The sequence below is a fragment of the Desmodus rotundus genome, chromosome 12 (genome assembly GCF_022682495.2).
Source record: "Desmodus rotundus isolate HL8 chromosome 12, HLdesRot8A.1, whole genome shotgun sequence".
NCBI classification, from domain to species: domain Eukaryota; kingdom Metazoa; phylum Chordata; class Mammalia; order Chiroptera; family Phyllostomidae; genus Desmodus; species Desmodus rotundus.
In genome coordinates this window covers 79004388-79019497 of record NC_071398.1, presented here as the reverse complement: position 1 = coordinate 79019497, position 15110 = coordinate 79004388, and the positions used below count along the sequence as shown (strand labels likewise).

The following is a 15110-nucleotide window of genomic DNA, read 5'->3' as shown; positions in this document are numbered from 1 at the left end:
AACGCTTATCCTTTTAGAGCAATCAGTTTAGTACAGTACCTGTTGAGGCAGTCGTCCACACAGCCCTTCCTGGTGTCATCATCTGGTTTCTTACAGTTACAGGTGGTAGCCTCATAACCAGAAAGGGGTTTGACATCAACGTAGACATCTTGAAAGACAGTAAAGAATAGTTTGTGAACATACAGGATAATTTTTTAAATGCCACACTAAGGAACACTGATGGTATGGAGGCAGAAAAGATAGCTCCCAAGTTACTCACTTGAACGGATTTTTTTATATAGTGGGACATCTGGCTTTTTGTATAGCTAGAAAAAGAAAAAAGAAAAATCTTGATATAGCATTTAATTTCAAATGCCAGACAGCAGCATTACTCACTAAAACTACAGGAAATTTTCCATGTGCTCTGCCCATATGGAAATATTTACAAGACTTTCTGGGCTGGATACATTTGAGGAAAACCCTTGGTGTGATCACTTTTTACTCCAAAATAAAAGGTGGCTTCCTAGATCAGGGTAAAAGAGAACTTGATTCAACAGAAGAGATATAAGTATAAAATGGTTTAAAGAAAGTGCATCTTGAACAATATGTTTCTTTAGCTTGTTGTTGGACAGACTTACATGAAAACCACACTGTAGACTGAAGCTGTTCATTTGGATAAATTAATATTCTATTTGCCTCTATAAATAAAGAGGAAAGCCTGCCTAGAGTTTGTTTGCATGATTTGGATAGGTATATGAAATTTAAAAAAAAAAAAGAGTACCCTGGCTTTTTCAGGTGGGTATTGTAGAAAAACACACTTCACATTTTATTTAGGCAATTAATTTAGTGAATAAACAGGATAGGGCAGGCAGGAAAGTGGAGCTCTCACACTGTGATCAAGAATGCATCAGAAAAAAAAGAATGTATTAGAATAGAGGCAGTCAGTTGGTTAGTGTTTCATCACAGAGGACTGTACCAAAAAAAAAAAAAGCAAACCAAAACAACTTGGTCTTAGAGTGTATTAATCAATAAAAAATAATCCCACCATTATTTTACAGTGGGTATAGTCAAAGCACGGTCTCTCCTTCAAAGTTACAAACTCTCTGAGACAAATATCTAACATTTTGATCCTCTCAGAATTCAAGAAACGCCACCAGAGAACAGAATGCAGAGGGAAATGTTCACTGTTTTTGGCCTTCCAAAACTGAACTTTGGTGGAATTTTGGCAAAACTCAGGAGCTCATGCACCTTGTGTACATGACTATTTTTGTTTTCCAATAGTTGTTCTCAGTAGGGACCTGGGGCCTATAGCTTAATACAAATTATTAGGGGAAATTTTTCAATTAGGGAAGCAAGAGAGAAAAACAGCACATTCTTTTTTTTCATTCCAAACATATTTAAAGATCTTTTAAAAGTAGAAAAGTGTTAAACGTTTTCTGATTCCTTTGGTAGAAAAATTTCTTTTGTATGTGAAAAATAAATTCCAAACTGAGGAGAAGGGGCCAACAAAAATAAAGCCTGAAATTTCTTAGTGCTGCTGGCAGTACATCTAAACTCTCCAGAGACCTGCATCAAATAGGATTCTTACAGAATAGAATCTATGCTACCAAAATAAAAGTCCACAGCAAAAACAGAAGGTTTCCCAGGGCAGTATGAACTCACTGCTATTTTGAAGTAAGAGTAAAGGCAAATAGGTCATATTAAGTATGGATGAAAATTCATTTTTTTGGTCTCTAGCCTTCACAGGGACACTTCTTTATATTTCCTAAAATGAGAGTGTAACAAGGAGGCAGAGAAAAAGACCTGCATTCTCTTCCTGCCATGCCTTAAAACGTAAGAATGAAACCTGGTAAGATCGGTTCATTGTACCTGATTATGTTTCCACTGCCAAAGAATGTCATAGGGAAGCTGGAAGTCAATTCTCTTTTGCCTTAGATACTTTCCTGAAACAATAACAACAACAACAAAAAATACTATCAATTTCAACATTCATACAAACAGCCAAAGCCACAAGATCTAATATGTCCTAACTAGAAAAATAAAAATCTAACTCTTAATTTTATGGATTTTTCCATCACTAATTTTTAATTTTACCTACTTTTTTTCACCATGTAGTATATGCTAAAGATATAGTTTAACTTTAACGGTAGTCTATATAAAACAAATAACATAGCAAATTTACTAGCAAAAATACACAGGACATTATGAAGCAAACAAAACACTAAGAATTGTTTGATTATAAAAATTATTAATTAGAGCATTTGGCACCTACTCTCCTTTATTATTATAGAAAATCTAAGGCTGATTATAAAAAGGGGAAATATAAGAGTTTTTAAAAATAGGAGTCCTTGATTTAAACAACTCAATAGTGTTTACATAGTAATTTATGATTAACTTTTTAAAAATTAAAATACTATTATGTTTTAGTACTACCAGTCAAGATGGAGACATAGGCAAACATGGGTAGCCCCCTAGCACAGCCACAGCAAAATTACAACTAAAATATAGAACCACCATCAGAAAACTGAGCTGTATGGAAGTCCAACAACTAAGGAATTAAAGAAACCACATTCACCAAGATGGGTAGGAGGGAAGGAAGGGCAGAGATGGAGACACGGAGACCTGGAACCAGCAGGTCCCAACCCCATGTGTGGTGGATATAAAATGGAGGGATATCTTGTAGGCAAGGGATCCCACCCTGACACCAGATCAACTAGCCCAGGGTTCCAGTGCCAGAAAGATAAGTCCCCGTAACTTCTGGCTGTAAAAATCAGTGGGGGTTGGGTCGACTGAAGAAACTGTGGGATTCTCAGGCCTCTTTTCTTAAAGGGACTCGCACCACACATGCACTTACTCAGACTCACTCCCTCTGGGCTCCAGCACTGGGGCAGCAACTTGAAGGGCACCAGTGGCATACAGGGAGGAACTGAAGTGTCTGGTCGTCAGGGCAAGAGCTGGGAGAGAGCTTCTTCCCAGACACAGAGCCACAGTAGTGCAGCACCATATTTGAATCTCCATCAACCTGGCTCACACTGTAAGCCCCGCTCTGACCATTACCTAAGGGTCCACCCTATGCAACTTATGGCCCACCCAAGCAATCCTCCCACCCTGGTAGTGGCTTTTCCATATGAAGGGCGGAGCTAGGTGCAGGCTTCAGACCTTCCCAAACCAACTCAATAAGCAACAGCTGAGCCCAGCCCGTGTCCCTCTTGCTGAGTGGTCTCAGGCCCAGCACTAGCAGCAGCCATCTGCACATTGCTTTATAGCTTAACATCAAGGGGCCCAAGACAGAACACAGGTGGAAACTGACCGTGGCCTCTACCACCCGGGAAACCCCAGAGCCTGTGCACCCAGCAGACAGTTATAGACCATGTTGGAGCGCCACCCAACCACTGAGACAAGCCACAAAAGAAGGTGGTTGTTGCTGGCTAGGGGTCACAGACAGTCCTACCAGCTGATTGGCCTGGGTAAATCCCTCCTATTAACCTGCTGACAGCAATCAAGATGCATCTACAAGAGGAGGGAGTACACAGACCACAAGGAGGGAGGTTGGGAGACAGGGGAGGCTGTACCACTAGACCCTACAGGACACATGCTGCATTAGGCCTTGCTACCAAGACAAGAGTCAAAGCAGCTCTACCTAATGCATGGAAACAAACATAGGGAGGCTGTCAAAAAAGGACACAAAGAAATATGGCCCAAATGAAAGAAATGATCAAAACTCCAGAAAAAGAACTAAACAAAATGGAGATAAGCAATCTATCAGATGTGGGTTATAAGGATGCTCATGGAACTCAGTGGGTACTTCAACAGCATAAAAAAAGGCCTAGGGAGAAATGAGGGATGTACTAGCTGAAATAAACAATAATTTATAGGGAATCAGAGAACCAAGATGGCGGCATAGGTAGACACACTGCGCCTCCTCGCACAACCAGAACTGACAGAGAAACAAATGGCAAGGGGGTCCGACACCAAGGAAATAAAAAATAAACATTCATCCAGACCGGTAGGAGGGGCAGAGATGGGCACCGGGGTGGAGAGGACTCACGTGGCCGTGGCGGACTGAGACTGGCGGAGTGTGGGACGAACGGCGCAGGCAGTCTGACCACTAGCAGACCCTGCGGCCCCACATTCGCACACAGATAAACTGAGAGGGCCGGACTCAGAGTGGCGGAGAGCGGGGCAGGCAGAGCAGTGGGTAGCACCCCGAGGCCCCACATTCGTGCATAGATAAACCGGACGAACGGCGGGGAGCGAAGCAGACTGCGCAACCCAGGGCTCCAGCTTGGGGAAATAAAGCCTCAAACCTCTGATTGAAAACGCCTGTGGGGGTTGGGGCAGCAGCAGGAGAGACTCCCAGCCTCACAGGAGGTACTTGGAGAGACCCACAGGGGCCTAGAGTGTGCACAGGCCCACCCACTCAGGAACCAGCAGCAGAGGGGCCCAGTTTGATTGTGGGTATTGGAGTAAAAGATTGAAATCCAGAGGAGAGTGAAGCGGGGGCCAGTGCTCCCTCTCAGCCCCTCCCACACGTACAGCATCACAGCACAGCAACCAGCGTTACCCAGCCCCGGTGAACGCCTAAGGCTCCACCCCTTTAAGTAACAGACGCGCCAAGACCAAAAAAAAAAAAAAAAAAAAAAAAAAAGGCCCAAATGACAGAACACTTCAAACCTCCAGAAAAAATACAACTAAGCGAGGAAGAGATAGCCAACCTATCGGATGCACAGTTCAAAACACTAGTTATCAAGATGCTCACAGAATTGGTTGAATCTGTTCGAAAACCAGATGAAAAAATGAAGCCTATGCTAAGAGAAACAAAGGAAAATGTACAGGGAACCAACAGTGATGCGAAGGAAACTGGGACTCAAATCAACGGTGTGGACCAGAAGGAAGAAAGAAACATCCACCCAGAAATCCAACCAGAAAAGAAGGAAGAAACAAGAACTCAGAAAAATGAGGAGAGGCTTAGGAACCTCCAGGACATCTTGAAACGTTCCAACATCCGAATTATAGGGGTGCCAGAAGGAGAAGAGGAAGAACAAAAAATTGAAAACTTATTTGAACAAATAATGAAGGAGAATTTCCCTAATCTGGCAAAGGAAATAGACTTCCGGGAAGTCCAGGAAGCTCAGAGTCCCAAAGAAGCTGGACCCAAGGAGGAACACACCAAGGCACAGCATAATTACATTACCCAAGATTAAACGCAAGGACCTACATCCAAGATTACTGTATCCAGCAAAGCTATCATTTAGAATGGAAGGGAAGATAAAGTGCTTCTCAGATAAGGTCAAGTTAAAGAAGTTCATCATCACCAAGCCCTTATTATATGAAATGTTAAAGGGAGTTACCTAAGAAAAAGAAGATAAAAAATAGGAACAATAAAAATGACAGCAAACTCACAGTTATTAACGACCACACCTAAAACAAAAACAAGAGCAAACTAGGCAACAACTAGAACAGGAACAGAACCATAGAGATAGAGATCACATGGAGGGCTGTCAATAGGGGAGTGGGAGGGGGGGAGGGGAGGGAAGGTACAGAGAATAAGTAGCATAGATGATAGTGGAAAATAGACAGGGGGAGGGTAAAAATAGTGCAGGAAATGTAGAAGCCAAAGAACTTATGAGTATGACCCATGGACATGAACTATAGGGGGGGAATGTGGGAGGGAGGGGGTGGGCAGGATGGAGTGGAGTGAGGGGGGGAAATGGGACAACTGTAATAGCATAATCAATAAATATATTAAAAAATATTAAAAAAGACAAATTATTTTAAATAAAAAAAATAATCTTACATATTTAAAAAAAAGAATAATTTATAGGGAATCAACAGCACAGTGGATTAAGCCAAAAATCAAATAAATGATTTGGAACTTAAGGAAGAAAAAGACACCCCATCAGTACAGCAAGAAGAAAACAGAATCCAAAAAATTGAGGATAGCATAAGGAGCCTCTAGGACAACTCCAAATGTTCCAACATTCGTATCATAGGGGTACCAGAAGGAGAAGAGAAAGAATAAGAAATTCGAAAACTATTTGAAAAAATAATGAAAGAAAAACTCCCTAATTTGGTGAAGAAAATAAGACATGCAAGTCCAGGAAGCTTAGAGAGTCCCAAAGAAGTTGGACCCAAGGAAGCACACACCAAGGCACATCATAAGTACATTACCCAAGATTAAAGAGAAGGAGAGAATCTTAAAAGCAGCAAGAGAAAAGGAGACAGTTACCTACAAAGGAGTTCCCATAAGACTGTCAGCTGATTCCAGAAAAGAAAGTTTGTAGGCAAGAAGGGGCTGGCAAGAAGCATTCAAAATGATGAAAAGCAAGGGCCTACAACCCAGATTACCATATTCAGCAAAGCTATCACTTAAAATCAAAGGGCAGATAAAGTGCTTCCCAGACAAGGTAAAGCTAAAGGCATTTGTCATCACCAAACAATTATTATATGAAATGTTAAATGAACTTATTTAAGAAAAAGATCAAAACTATGAACAGTAAAATGACAATAAACTCACAACTACCAACAACTGAACCTAAAAAAACAAAAACTAAGCAAGTAACTAGAACAAGAACAGAATCAGAGAAATGGAGATCACATGGAAGGTTATTAGCGGGGAGGGGGAGAATGGGGGGAAAAGGTACAAAGAATAAGAAGCATAACTAGTGGACACAAAATAGGGGGAGGTTAAGAATAGTATAGGAAATGGAGAAGCCAAAGTACTTATATGTACAACCCATGGACATGAACTAAGGGGGGAAGGGATGTTGGAGGATGGGAGGGTACAGAGTGGAGGAGGATAAAGGAAAAAAAAATTAGGACAACTCTAATAGCATAATCAATAAAATTTAAAAAATAAAATTGCCATATTTATGGAATCATGTTTTAGTGATCAATTTATTCCCATTTAGATATCTTGAATATTTCTTATCTGAAATTTGCTGAACTCAGTATACTTATAAAACATTTAGGAAAGTCTGGGGAAAGGATGATAGGACAATGGGATAATCTCACTAGATATTTTGTGAGATCCCCTCCAACCTTCATATCTAGAATTCTTTGGAAAAATAAATAACAATGGCCCTGACTGGTGTGGCTCAGTGAACTGAGCACTGGCCTGTGAACCAAAGGGTCACCCATTTGATTCCTGCTCAGGGAACCTGCCTGGGTTGCAGGCCAAGTCCCCAGTAGGGGGCACTCGACAGGCAACCACACATTGATGTTTCTCTCCCTCCCTCCCATCTCTTCTCTAAAAATAAAATCTTAAAAAAAGGTACAATGTAGAAGTCCACTAATTAAAATAACAGTAATAAAACAGTTTACTAGAGACAAACACAGAAAAAGGAAAACAGTAAACATGAGCCAAATAGTTGAATCTGTTATGCCAATTACAGGGAAGCCAATTTGAAGATGGTTTTTGTTGTTGTTTTTGAGGAACAGCTGAGTGTCTTAGAGTGACCCAAACAATGAACAAGGAAGCCACATCATCCATGAATTCCTACTCACTTTAGCTTGCCCCTAGGGAGTAACTACTTGTGATGGCTAATTTTGTATGTCAACTTGACTAGGTCCAAATATTTGGTTAAAACATTACTTTGAGTATGTATGTGAGGGTGTTTCAGGATAACATTAAAGTTTTTATTAGTAGACTAGGTAAAGCAGATTTGCCTTCCCTAATGTGGATGGGCCTCATCCAATCAGTTGAAAGCCTGAAAAATAAAAATATAAGTGGGAAGTTTTCATGCCTGACTGAACTAAAAACAGTTTTTCCTGGCTCTTCCTGAATTGCAAGATAGCCAACATTCAGACTGAAACTTAGACCACTGGTTCTCCTAAGTCTCCAGTTTGCTGACTGCAAATCTTGGCTCTTGTCAGTCTTATAATTATGTGTGGTAATTCCTCATAATTCTATGAGGAATGCATTTTAAATACATATGACATAGTATATATATTTTATATATATATGTACATATATATATATATATATATATATATATATATATATTTCCCCCCCCTGTAGAATCCTAATACAGCATTCAAAACCAGGTGGTAGAAGCCTTATTCTGCACCTGACTGCAGCATATTCTGTATCTGACTGCAGTTCTCTCCTATGATGAAGGTAAGCGATTTAGGGAGGTTCTTCAAAATACCTTCACTTTATATGACCCCGTAAGTGCAGAATCAGAACTTGTCATTTAGAATTCAAATGTAGTATTGGTGTTAATTAAGCATTACTAAATATGAATTGCACAAAATGATATGAAATCCTATCTGGCATCTTGAGTTTAGAGTCTATGGTGGCCACATTGCTTTGAATTGCAGAACTGAGAAGGAATGTTTTCTACAGCATTTCTGAAAGCTAACTGCCTACCTTCAATAGCTCTATGGATGGAGTCTCACTAACCCAAATGTCAGCCTCTTACATTGTGGGATAGCTGTATTTTGTAGAAAGTTCTGTTAGTTGGGTAACACACTGAGCCACTATAACCAAGAAAGTAACATCAAATGATTAAAAAAAAAAAAAAAAGATAAATCCTTAATTGTAAGTCAACATGAAGAAAACCAGAAAAAATTTTAGTTAAACATAGTGTAAATGATGTGATAATTTGCAAATAATATGGCATGAATTTTCTTCATAGTCTAGGAGCTTATGATTCAATACAGAGTATTTAGAAAAAGTTTGTGAAAAATAAATCTGAAGAATAATGTAAATTTTAAGCTAAACAGATTGTTTCTCCTAAAGACTCTTGATTCACTTACAACAGGAAGATAACAATATTTGACTTTTCTTTTATATCCAGTATTATTTTTTAGTAGTTTCAGGTGTACAGCATAGTGGTTAATCAATCATATGCTTTATAAAGTGTTCCCCCTGATATTTTCAGTACGCACCTGGCACCACACAATTATTACAATATTATTGACTATACTCCCTATGCTGTACTTTACATCTTATCATGTGATCCAGCAATTCCACTTCTGGGTATATACATACAAACACTGAAAGCAGTCTTCACAAGTAAGTAAGAAGCCGATGTTCATAGCAGCATTATTCACAATTGCAAAAATGTAGAAACAGCAGCAATATTCATCAATGGAAGAATGAATAAACAAAATGTCCATACATTTTGCATATTTATTGTGTGTGCATACACATGTACACACAAATATGATTCAACATTAAAAAAGGAATGAAATTCTCATGCATGCTAAAACATGGGAGAATCTTAAAGACATTATGCTAACTGAAATAAGGAGACATAAAAGGATAAATATTGTAAGATTCCACTATATGAGGTATCTAAAATAGTGAAATTCTTTTCACTATTAATAGATGGAAACTAAAACAATGGTTACTAGGGACTAGGGAAAGAAGGAAATGTGGGGATTATTATTTAATGGGTACAGAGATTCAGTTTGGGATGATGAAAAAGTTCTGGAGATGGATAGGGGTTAAAGTACTTAATGCCACTGAACCTTACACTTAACAACAGCTAAAATGGCCCTGGCTGAGTCAGTTGGTTAGAGTGTCATCTTGACCATGAGCTTGACCACACTACAGATACATAACAACAAGAATGCAAAAGCATTTCACTCAAACTCAAGAAATACCATTTTTTCTCAGCAACATATTGCATATATTGATACTCACCAACATGAATGGGGGCTGGGAATAACCCATAGTCATGCTCTCCTGGAGAGTATTCCAGCTTCTCTTTCTTTAATTGAATCAACCGGCTCTTTGGGCTATGATTAAAAAAGAACACACACACAGAGAGTCAGAGGTAGTAACATTTTCTCCTGTGGTCATATATGTAGAAAACAGATCATTCTATCACGAGCACTTTTTAAAATTTTTATTTATTTTTAGAGAGGAGGAAAAGGAGGGAGAAAAAGAGGAAGAGAAACATCAATGAGGGATACACCCATCAGTTGTCTCTCGCACACACCCAACTAGGGACCTGGCCTGCAACCTAGACATGTGCCCTGACTGGGAATCGAACTGGCTACCTTTTGGTTCACAGGCCAGCACTCAATCCACTGAGCCACATCAGCCAGGGTCAATGGCTTAAGTCTTAAATGTCTATTTTTTAGGGGATAGATACCAAGTACTTTCACAGAAAGAGCCTTGTTAGCATTCTCCAACAGTTTTGCAGAAGAAACCTCAATTTCATATCTGACCATAATGATTACCTTGTATTTTTTTTAACAATTTATAGTTTATAAAGTACTTTCACATATTATCATTTATATTAATCCTGTGAAGTAGGGAAGAGGAAATGTGAAAACATGCTCTGTGAGATTAGGTGACTTGCCTTAATTTTACTAACTGGTAAGGAGATTCAAAATGAAAACCTCAGTTTCTATATAATTACTATTCTCTTTAGAAGATGGTGGAGGAGTAAACAGAAGCCACACTAACCTACTCCCAGGACCAATCTCAAATTACAACTAAATTGTGAAGAAATCACTTGTTTGTTAGAACAAACAAATGAAGAAGAGCGAGACAGAAGCCTTATACCTTCTATACTCAAACTATGTTTAAAGTTTATCAGAAGCTGCTGAGTCACAGCAAGGGCTTGCTCCCACACCTTCTAAAACAGGGAATGAGGGGATTTCTGGCAGGTTCCAGATTGAATGCTCACATCACTATTGTAATAGCTATCCTGTTTGTCAAACAGACAATATAAGAAGATTCTACAAATCAAAAATAAGTTCTTAGGTTAATTAAATTTAAGTAATGTTTGCCCTAGCCTGTGTGGCTCAGTTGGTTGGAGCGCTGTCACATAAATGGAGGGGCTGTGGGTTTGATTCCCAATAGGGGCACATGCCTGGGTTGCAGGTATGAGAGGCAACCAATCAATGTTTCTCTCTCACATGGATGTTTCTCTCCCTCTCTCCCTCCTTTATCCTCTCTCTAGAATCAATAAGTATGTCCTCAGGTGAGGATTAAAAAAAGTAATATTTTATTAATGTCAATATGTTCTAGCTACTGTGTACTTTTAAAGTTGGAGAAAAGTGTATTAATGTTCCTATACCAGGCTGAACAACTGTCAAAACTTCATCCTCTTTGTCAAGAATGGTATTTTTCCCTAGGTTCGATTACTCTTGTCAGTTGGTGATAATCATAACTCACATTTTATTGGATGTGTTAGAAGAGTCTGGAGAATTGTCAGTGCCTTCAATTTCTGTAATATGTCTTCATTCTCTGAGTTAACTTTTGGTTAAACCTTTGTGAAAGATTTAAAAATGATTCCACTTCCATTCATATGATGTTATTAGTAATTATAATAGGTTAACCAAAGCCATTTACTCTTATCATCTAAAGGTTGTTTCTGATTTTTATCATACGATTGCCTAAAAGTCACAGCTATAAGCAAAAACTGAGACTGCTGGAAGAAGCATCAATACGGCCTTTGTAAATAACTGCAGCAGTTATTTTTGACTAGTGATATTACTTGGAATAGATTTATGGGTACAGAGTCCCCTTTATTAGCTAACAGCCTCGCCTCAAACAGACACCTGTCAGATTGTAAAAATGGGACAAAGTTATAATTTCCAAGATATTTGTTTTGATTTTTTAAATATATCTATTGATTATGTTATTACAGTTGTCCCATTTCCCCCCCCTTCACTCCACTCCATCCTGCTCACCCCCTCCTTCCCACAATCACCCCGCCCCCCAGTGTTCATGTCTATGGGTCATACTTATAAGTTCTTTGGCTTCTACATTTCCTATGCTATTCTTAACCTCCCCCTGTCTATTTTCTACCTACCATTTATGCTACTGATTCTCTGTATCTTTCCCCCCTCTCTGCCCCTCCCACTCCCCTGTTGATAACCTTCCATGTGATCTCCATTTCTGTGGTTCTGTTCCTGTTCTAGTTGTTTGCTTAGTTTGCTTTTGTTTTTGTTTTAGGTGTGGCTGTTAGTAACTGTGAGTTTGCTGTCATTTTTACTGTTCATATTTTTTATCTTCTTTTTCTTCAATAAATCCCTTTAACATTTCATATAATAAGGGCTTAATGATGATGAACTCCTTTAACTTGACCTTATCTGAGAAGCACATTATCAGCCCTTCCATTCTAAATGATAGCTTTGCTGGATACAGTAATCTTGGATGTAGGTCCTTGCCTTTCATGACTTTGAATACTTCTTTCCAGCCCCTTCTTGCCTGCAAGGTCTCTTTTGAGAAAGCAGCTGACAGTCTTATGGGAACCCCTTTGTAGGTAACTGTCTCCTTTTCTCTTGCTGCTTCTAAGATTCTCTCCTTATCTTTAATCTTGGGTAATGTAATTATGAGGTGCCTTGGTGTGTTCCTCCTTGGGTCCAGCTCCTTTGGGACTATCTAAGCTTCCTGGACTTCCTGGAAGTCTATTTACTTTGCGAGATTAGGGAAGTTCTCCTTCATGATTTGTTCAAATAAGTTCTCAATTTTTTGTTCTTCCTCTTCTCCTCCTGGCACCCCTATATTCGGATGTTGGGACGTTTAAAATGTCCTGGAGGTAGCTAAGCCTCTCATTTTTTTGAATTCTTGTTTCTTCATTCTTTCCTGGTTGGATGTTTTTCTTTTTCTTTTCTTTTCTTTTTTTCCATCCCACAAGAAGCCATAACTTTATTCATGATACAAACAGTACAAATTTCAAACCACGCTGCAGTAACTCTTGAAACACCAAGAAAAAAAGAGTCCTCCTTTTTAGATGGTTACATTGTTAATTCCATAATAGCATTTACAATATCATTACTCTTGTTCTTCAGAGCTCAGACTGCCTTTGCTCTTGACACATTTGCTTGTGACATGACCAATTCTATGTCCTTAACTTCCACACCCATTTCATCAACCTGTTCCTTTTCACTTTCCTCTTGTACAGCTGGAGTCCGTGTGTTTTCTTGAATGTTTGATACAGCTTCACCTTGAACTTTGAATTTCTCAGCAGCTGCTAGCTGTGCCTGCTGAGATAAATCCTCAATCTTGGCTTCCCCAAACACTATGTACATATCTGAAGCTGGGCTCTTGTAGACATCTGGTTTTGTAATGACAAAGAGGATATTCTTAGACTTCCGTATAGTGACCCTAGTAACTCCTGTAACTTGTCGAAGACCCAGTTTGGATATAGCCTTCCGTGCCCTCTTTTCACTCTGACTCTGTTTTGCTTTACTGACTGGTTCTTCATCAATTTCAGCTGCTGCCGCCAGCTGGGCTTGTTGTGTGGTTGCCTGTGTGGAATCTTGTTCCTCGAGCTCTGGTACTGATTCATCAATGTCAGATTCTGTTCCATACCGTCTCAGCCTGGGGCTGTGGCAACTCCTGCTCTGTAGCAGGGACGGTTTCTGTGGCTTCACCGCGCATTTTGTGAAGGGAACGCGGAACCAAGATGGCGGCAGAAAGAGCCGATAGTTTCTTTCCTCCTTCTGGTCCACACCGTTGATTTGAGTCCCAGTTTCCGTCCCACCACTACTGGTTCCCTGTACATTTTCCTTTGTTTCTCTTAGCGTAGCCTTCATTTTTTCATAATTTGTGACCAAATTCAACCAATTCTGTGAGCATCCTGAGTACCAGTGGTTTGAACTGCACATCTGATAGGTTGGCTATCTCTTCATCGCTTAGTTGTTTTTTTTCTGGAGCTTTGATCTGTTCTTTCATTTGGGCCTTTTTTTTTTTGTCTTGGCGCACCAGTTACATAAAGGGGCGGAGCCTTAGGTATTCACCAGGGCCGGGTAACCCTTGTTGCTCCCCTGGGACCCTGTACATGCGGGAGGGTCCGAGAGGGATCAATGGCGCTTGCTCCCCTCTCTGTCGGATTTCAGTCACTCCCTTTGCTACCCACAAACTGGGCCCCTCTGGTGGTGATTCCCAAGTGGGTGGGTGGGCTCGTGCACACTCTAGGCCTTTGTGGGTCTCTCCACCAAACTCTCCTGTGATGCTGGGAGTTTCTCCTGCTGCCGCGTCAACCCCCACGGGTGTTTTCAATCAGAGGTTTGAGGTTTATTTCCCTGTGCTGGAGCCCTGGGTTGTGCGGTCTGCTTCACTCCCCTGCCATTCCTCCCAGTTTATCTATGCAAGAATGTGGGGCTACAGGGTCTGCCAGCTGCCCCACTGCCTGCCCCGTTCCCTTGCCAGCCGCTGCCTTGCCACAAGTCCTCTCTGCCCTGGCTGCCTGTCTCTGCCCCTCCTACCGGTCTGGATGAATGTTTCTTCTTTATCTCCTCGGTTGTCAGACTTAATGTGCGGTTCGATTTTCTGTCAGTTCTGGTTATTTTTTGTTTTTAAATTGTTGTTGTCCTTCTTTTGGTTGTGCGAGGAGGCACAGTGTGTCTACTTACGCCTCCATCTTGGCCGGAAGCTCCTAGTTTCCAAGATATTTTAAGCCAGAAAACAAATGATCTTGTGAAAGTAGACTGCTTAACTAAAGACCAGTAAATTAAAAATTAGCTATGACTGAACAAACTGATTTAACTGTGGGAAATAATTGTGCTTTTAATAAATGTATGATAAAGACCTTCTCTTTCATCTTAATCTTTTTATAATTCCTCAAATTAAAAGGCTATACTTGTACAAACTGCAAAAAAACACCTTTAACTGGTATATTATTATAAATGCCTTAAGTTTAGAAAAAATATCTTGTCAAAATTGTTAAAACAGATTAGAAGCCTACACGAAAACTTAATAAAACTTCTGTTAAAAAAAAAAAAGGATACACATTGGCCCTAGCTGCTGGGGCTCAGGGGACTGAACACTGGACAGTGAACCAAAGGGTCGCAAGGGTCACGGCACATGCCTAGCTTGCAAGCGACGTCTCTAGTAAGGTGCGATCAAGTGGAAACCACACATTGATGTTTCTCTCCCTCTTTTTCCCTTCCCCTCTCTAAAGTTAAATACATAAAATCTTTTTAAAATAAGATACACAGTAGTTGGCCTACCTAGAAAATTATTCAGATATTATATATAATGTAGAATGCTTTTTATGTTCTTGTTTAGAGAAACAGGCCAGTTTTTTCGTTCACTTCTGATACCTGTGGTCACCAAATGTTTGGAGGTTTTCCCCCACCAACCAATTTTCTGTGACACTATCTGGGTGTCCTACAATTTAACTCAATTCTAACACTATCTGTACATAGCGTCAGATCCT

At 39.9% G+C, this 15110-nt stretch overlaps 1 protein-coding gene and 1 pseudogene across 4 annotated transcripts in view; both read right to left on the bottom strand.

Annotated features, from left to right (window-relative positions):
• ASH1L (ASH1 like histone lysine methyltransferase) overlaps positions 1-15110 on the bottom strand; it is a 215150-nt gene that overhangs the window by 45649 nt on the left and 154391 nt on the right. For all 4 annotated transcript variants that reach the window (XM_053916032.1, XM_053916031.1, XM_024573899.3 and 1 more), the window contains 4 exons: positions 9632-9726; positions 1849-1922; positions 260-305; positions 40-148 (listed from right to left, as the gene is read on the bottom strand). In XM_053916032.1, the coding sequence (XP_053772007.1) occupies positions 40-148; positions 260-305; positions 1849-1922; positions 9632-9726 (324 nt within the window). The remainder of the gene's footprint in view (positions 1-39; positions 149-259; positions 306-1848; positions 1923-9631; positions 9727-15110) is intronic.
• On the bottom strand, positions 12372-14692 carry LOC112316942 (nascent polypeptide-associated complex subunit alpha pseudogene; annotated as a pseudogene).